Source organism: Leuciscus leuciscus (assembly GCF_965113295.1).
Source record: "Leuciscus leuciscus genome assembly, chromosome: 3".
NCBI lineage: Eukaryota > Metazoa > Chordata > Actinopteri > Cypriniformes > Leuciscidae > Leuciscus > Leuciscus leuciscus.
Window position 1 is genome coordinate 12,585,615 of NC_138727.1, and position 6,000 is coordinate 12,591,614.

At 35.1% G+C, this 6,000-nt stretch overlaps 1 protein-coding gene across 10 annotated transcripts in view; it reads left to right on the forward strand.

Annotated features, from left to right (window-relative positions):
- Positions 1–6,000, forward strand: part of ank2a (ankyrin 2a, neuronal) — an 85,608-nt gene that overhangs the window by 25,321 nt on the left and 54,287 nt on the right. For all 10 annotated transcript variants that reach the window (XM_082165719.1, XM_082165722.1, XM_082165720.1 and 7 more), the window contains exons 2-5: positions 2,022–2,123; positions 4,534–4,632; positions 5,332–5,430; positions 5,565–5,663. In XM_082165719.1, coding sequence (XP_082021845.1) covers positions 2,022–2,123; positions 4,534–4,632; positions 5,332–5,430; positions 5,565–5,663 — 399 coding nt within the window. The remainder of the gene's footprint in view (positions 1–2,021; positions 2,124–4,533; positions 4,633–5,331; positions 5,431–5,564; positions 5,664–6,000) is intronic.

Here is a 6,000-nt window from a genome sequence, read left to right on the forward strand (position 1 = left end):
ACTTGGAAATGTTTCAATAGGCTTCTAAACTAGCTTAACCAGCAAGACTATTTGGTCAACTAGCATCACCAGAAAGACCATGTTAATTGACTAGCTTCACCAAGATTTGGCCTGGCTGGTCTGACCAGCACCAAAACAGCAATAACCCACAAAACCTGCTGGAAATATTTGTTTAAACTATTTTTGTATCAGTATTTTTAGACTTTTTAGCTGTTTAATTAATTTTTATACTTGATTTTTAGCAGCTTCTTCATTTAAGTACCTCAGGTAACATGATGATCACTAATGTAAAAGGCTTAATTAGTGTTATTACTTTATTTATTATTGTTCAAGATGTGTTTTTTTTTATAGGTATGTATGTTTAACAGTTATAAAAAAAATTCTTGCCCACAAGAGCTCAAACAGTGGAGTATGTGTGCAGTTCATGAACAAATGTATAGTTTCTGTTACCAATGGTTAAGTCTTATCCCAAACATGTTAAAATGTGACCTCTCGACCTCAAAAGGAGCAGAGGTCATGCCCCTAACATTTCGGTCAAGAGCCTGTGATGGCCTGACACATTAATGCTTCATGTTCTACATGACCTGAGAGGTACTGATTTATTGCCGGAGCTTGGCGCCAATTCTCTTGTCATTTCTATTTGAACTAAAATAAATAAATACCTGAATGCTGGCTTGAACTGATAAAAAAGCCTATAAAATAGGCATATAAAATAGGTTTCTGGAATTTTAAAGGTTTTAATATTTTCATAACAAGACTGTCTGCATGTTTTAATACATTTTATGCAGCTGTTGAAAGGTAATGTTGTACTTTCCCTGTCTACCTGCTCTGTAGTCGTTATTAAACAGTACATTGAGGATTTTGTGTTTGCATTGCACATGCAGGTTTTATTTGTCACAGTTGGGACTCAAAATCTGAAATTTGATCTCATTATTAATTTTCTTCTTCGCATGGCAAGACTTTGCATAACCAGCATACACACATTCAGATCTGTGTGTGTGTGTGTGTGTGTGTGTGTGTGTGTGTGTGTGTGTGTGTGTGTGTGTGTGTGTGTGTGTGTGTGTGTGTGTGTGTGTGTGTGTGTGTGTGTGTGAGTGTGTCATGTCAGCTGCCTTCGTTCTGTTTTGCTGTCTATATTTAGCAGAGTCACAGTCAAACACACAATTCTGATAAAAGGAGATAGCCTACACCCAATGAATAAACTTCACATACATGCTGAGACATAAACACTTATAAACTTTAGGAATCCTGACAAATACTTGTTAAAAAGTTTGGGGTTGTATGATTTTCTTTGTTTTAAAAAAAAAAGTATCTTATGCTCACCTCAAAATGACAGGAAAACTGTAATATTATTACAATTTAAAATAATAGTTTTGTAATATGTAATTATGTAATAATAATAATAACAATATTTTATATATATGTATATGTGTGTGTGTATATGTATGTATGTATGTATATGTATATGTAAAATAAATATTGCAAAATTATTAACACTATTGTTCTTAAGAATAGTTTGGGTCTGTCAGATTTTTTTTTTTTTTTAAGTCTCTCATGCTCACCAAGGCTGTATTTATATATTATTACAATTTATAACCGTTTTCTATTTTAATACATTTAAAAATGTAATATATTCCTGTGATGCAAAGCTGAATTTTTCAGCATCATTACTCCAGTCTTCAGTGTAACATGATCCTTCAGAAATCATTCTAATATGCTGATTTTCTGCTCAAATTACTTGGATTCGTTGATGAATAGAACGTAACAATGTAAAAATCTTTACTGTCACTTTTGATCAATTTAATGCTTACTGACCCCACATTTTTAAATGGTAATGTACATTATCAGAAGGACCATCCTGATTGGAAAAATTCAGATCTCACCCTACATTTGTCATATTACGGATGTAAAATGAGTTGCATTGACTTTGATCACTTAAATATTGCATTGTAATTTCTCAATGTTTTACCAGAGCTGGGCTGATATTTCCTAATGTTTTTTATGCTGTGTTGTTTCTACAGTCGGACAGTAACACCAGCTTCCTGAGAGCAGCCAGAGCAGGAAATGTTGAAAAGGTGCTGGAGTTCCTCAAGAGCGGACAGGACATTTCTACATGCAACCAGGTAACTTCTTCCATGAACCAGGATTTCAGTGTTACAAAAAAACAAGAAATGAATGCAATGTTTTCTCATCGGTTTCCTCAGCCTCAATTTACACTTATTTAAAGGCTGGCTTTGGAGGCTTTGGAGACGATCTGAAGGCAGCTTGCTATTGCTAGCCTCTCCGAAATTGCTTACCCTACCTTTAGTTCAAATAAATTCAACATTTGGAAGTTTTGCACACTGTGACAGTTCGCACAATTTTTAGATTATGTATTTATATTAATCTAATCTAATCTGTGGATATAAAATATGTTGGGTAATGCTGAATTCGAAGGCCTGTGTTTTACAAGAAGCAGGTTGCCATAAACTTCTTTCCTGCTTAAGAGACATATTCTGTCATCTCTGTGTTAGCTATGCACTCTTTAGAAAGTCCTAGTAGATTGTTCTTTGTGAGGGAAGGATAATCCTGATTATTAGAAATGCGCCTGCTTTTTTAGCACACATTGCATTATGATGTTAGAGAGCGATACTGATTCCTGACAAATGCTGCATTGCCATCAGGACATCATCAGCTAGTTCTCTGCCAGGCAGTTCTTTCTAGTATATCAAAGGCTTTTTACTCATGCGTGTCTCTGGCAGCTGTTCACACTCCCGACCTTCTGTACCTTCTGCATAACCAAACCCTCCCACTGTCACGGCACTGCTGTGTTCAACCATTCCTTGCAAATTACCCCTGGCATAATAACAATGCACGGATATCACCAAATATATTGAAGGCAAATGGATATCTTAAAATATGTGAAGTCAATACGGAACTCAAAATCAAACAGTCCTAAAATGCAAACATGCACGTAAAATAAAACTTTATCCAGTCAGATATACTGTATGATAAAGCTAACTTTTATCAACGGACAGAAGATACCACATGCAAAAAAACATTCAACGAGGTTTGGCACAGGCGTGAACTACAAAATTGCCAACCAATCATCTTCTTGGCACTGGTTTTTAGCAGGGTGTGCCACATAAATATGATGCAAATGTAGTACTGAGTCATTATATTAGCAAACAAATATCCAGAAACCATGACCAACCCAGGGGAAAAAGAGAAAGTACCTTAATGTTACACTTACACTGGTTTAACAAGACTGTAGAATAGTAGAAGGCATGATTCACTAAGTTTGACAGTGTGTCCAAATTGAATAGCATATCTGCTGATTTATGATGAAAAGTGTGATTGTGCTATTATTATTTTTTTGGATTAAATGCAACTGGATGTGATATTTTGTTATCAATGGCATTAAAAATAATAAAATAAACTGTGGCTCGACTATCAAAATATGTTTTGGAATTTAAAATAGCAAAATGTATTAATGGAAGTGATGGTGACGGATCTAATTAATCTAATATAATTAATTTCATTTTATCCCAATTTTCAATTAAAATGGACTAAAAAATCACATCAGAGACAAATGTCATAGGGTTGCTGGGGACCCTTTATTATGTAGTAGACTGAATTTGCCTCTGCTCCAAAGCATAATAGTTTTCCCCATGACATTTATCCATCATGATGTCATATGGAGTCTCCAGTAATGAGCATGTCAGCACAACAATGGACAAGCATTCCATGTTCTTTTCTCTCGAGTCCACTCTTCTAATCCTCGCTGAGTGATATTGCAACATAATCTGCCCATGTTTTATCTGTTTTTTTTCTTTCCACTCTTTCACCGGAATCCCTCTCTCCGGATGCAAAACCTCATCCAGCTTTCATTATCGAAATAAATGAGATTAGAGTCTAGTTAATTCTCTCCGCTCTTTCTGACGTGTCTGAATGTTAGCCACACTGCGTTACACAAGAGCTGTCATGATTTACCCATCAAACACGGAATGAGGTGCATTAGTAAATTAAGACAGGTGGCGAAGTCTGAATTAGGGGAATGCTTATTTACAGCTCGAGAAAAAGAGATTAAACACTGAAATTCCACGTTTAACATGTAAGCATGATTTATTAATAGCATAAGTGACTTTGACGTGATATAATGAAAATGACACATTTTACAATGGTTAAAATTCGCAACAATCTTTTTCTGATCATTGCACTGAAATAGAAAAAAGGCTGTTGCCAAATTTAGTCATAACAAAATCTGTAATAATAACTATTCTTTATATCAGGGATCTGGGGAAAAATTGAGATGAGTTGATATGAGATTAACCATAATCTTTAATCTTTTAATTAATCGTCTTAATTTTTTTCTAGAGCTATACATAACAATGTCCTATATTTAGTAATCAATTTAGAGAAATCATATGAGTGATCTATTAGTGTAGAGTATAGGAAAAAATGTTATTCTAGTATTACCCTTGTCAAATTTTCCTGCTATCTATCATTTGCACTAATAGAAAATGTATTAATCATGTCCCACTTTGCACTTAGAACGGACTCAATGCGCTCCATCTAGCAGCCAAAGAGGGTCACGTGGGGCTGGTGGAGGAACTTTTGGAGAGGGGTGCGACCGTGGACTCTTCAACCAAGGTTAAGCACACATAAACACTCACAAATTGGAAAGAGGGGTATGTGATTCCCAAATGGCTAGAGAAAGTAAATCTGATGGAATGTTAGTCATCCAGCACTGTGATATGATGAGTACAGTTGGACTCTGTTGACTCCTGTCATCTGACACACAGGGCCAAACAGACACACCCACACAAGCCAGGAACTATAAACAAATGACCAGCAATCACACTGACAGCAGAGAGCTCTATACTGCAAGGACATTTTTTTTTAAATTATTATTATGGACTAGATTCATAAAAGTCCTTTTTGCCTGATAAGATTTCTGCAATTTCATGCAAGCAGCGAGTGAATCAGGTCAAATGTCCCCTACAGTCCCCATTGGCAAATAGCTTTTCTTGTTTTAAGCATAAACTTCTTAGATTTATGCATAAAAAAGATAAAAAGTTTCTGGGTTAAGAAAAATTTGAATTTTTTTTTATATCTAATGCAATTTTGCTTCTGAAGTAGAAGTATGTTGTTTCGATATCTTGTTATAGATATTTATTTTATAATTTGTTGGGATATTTTGACTGTAAATCAAACCCACAAGACTATTTAATAATTTTTTTCAGCTTTTTTCAGTGTCGACCCTTTGTGATTCACACAAGTATGAACATACTCACATATTAATTGTGCAAACAAGTGCACAATTAATATGTCTCTCCCTTTCCTCTTCAGAAAGGGAACACTGCATTACACATTGCTTGTCTGGCTGGGCAGAAAGAGGTTGCGAAGCTGTTGGTGAAAAGAGGAGCAGATGTAAACTCCCAATCGCAGGTGAGAAAAGCATAAATTATATAAATTATAATAATAATATACAACAAATAATAATTCATTTAATTTAATAATTAAGTATTATTTTTATAAATTGTTGTAATATCAAGCTTTACAGTACTTGTATGTTACTACAGAATGGCTTCAGTCCACTTTATATGGCTGCTCAAGAGAATCACCTGGATGTTGTGCGATATCTTCTGGAGAATGGTGGAAACCAGAGCACAGCCACAGAGGTTTGTGTTTGTGATTGCGAGTGTGTGTGTGTGTGTGTGTGTGTGTGTGTGTGTGTGTGTTTCTATTCTTTGCAACATGCCCATACAAGTATATCGGTGTCTCTTAAAGAGGACCTATTATGTTTTTATTTTATTTTTTTTACATTTTCAACTTTCTTTAGTGTGTAATGTGGCTGTTTGAGCATGAAAAAGGTCTGCAAAGTTACAAAGTCCACTCCAAAGTGAGTTATTCTTGATATCCGTAAGCACTTTTTCTGAACTCCCTGAAACGCCTTGATTGTAGTCTTGAGTTTTCTTCCGCGTACAAACTCATAATATCGCTCATTTGAATAATTTC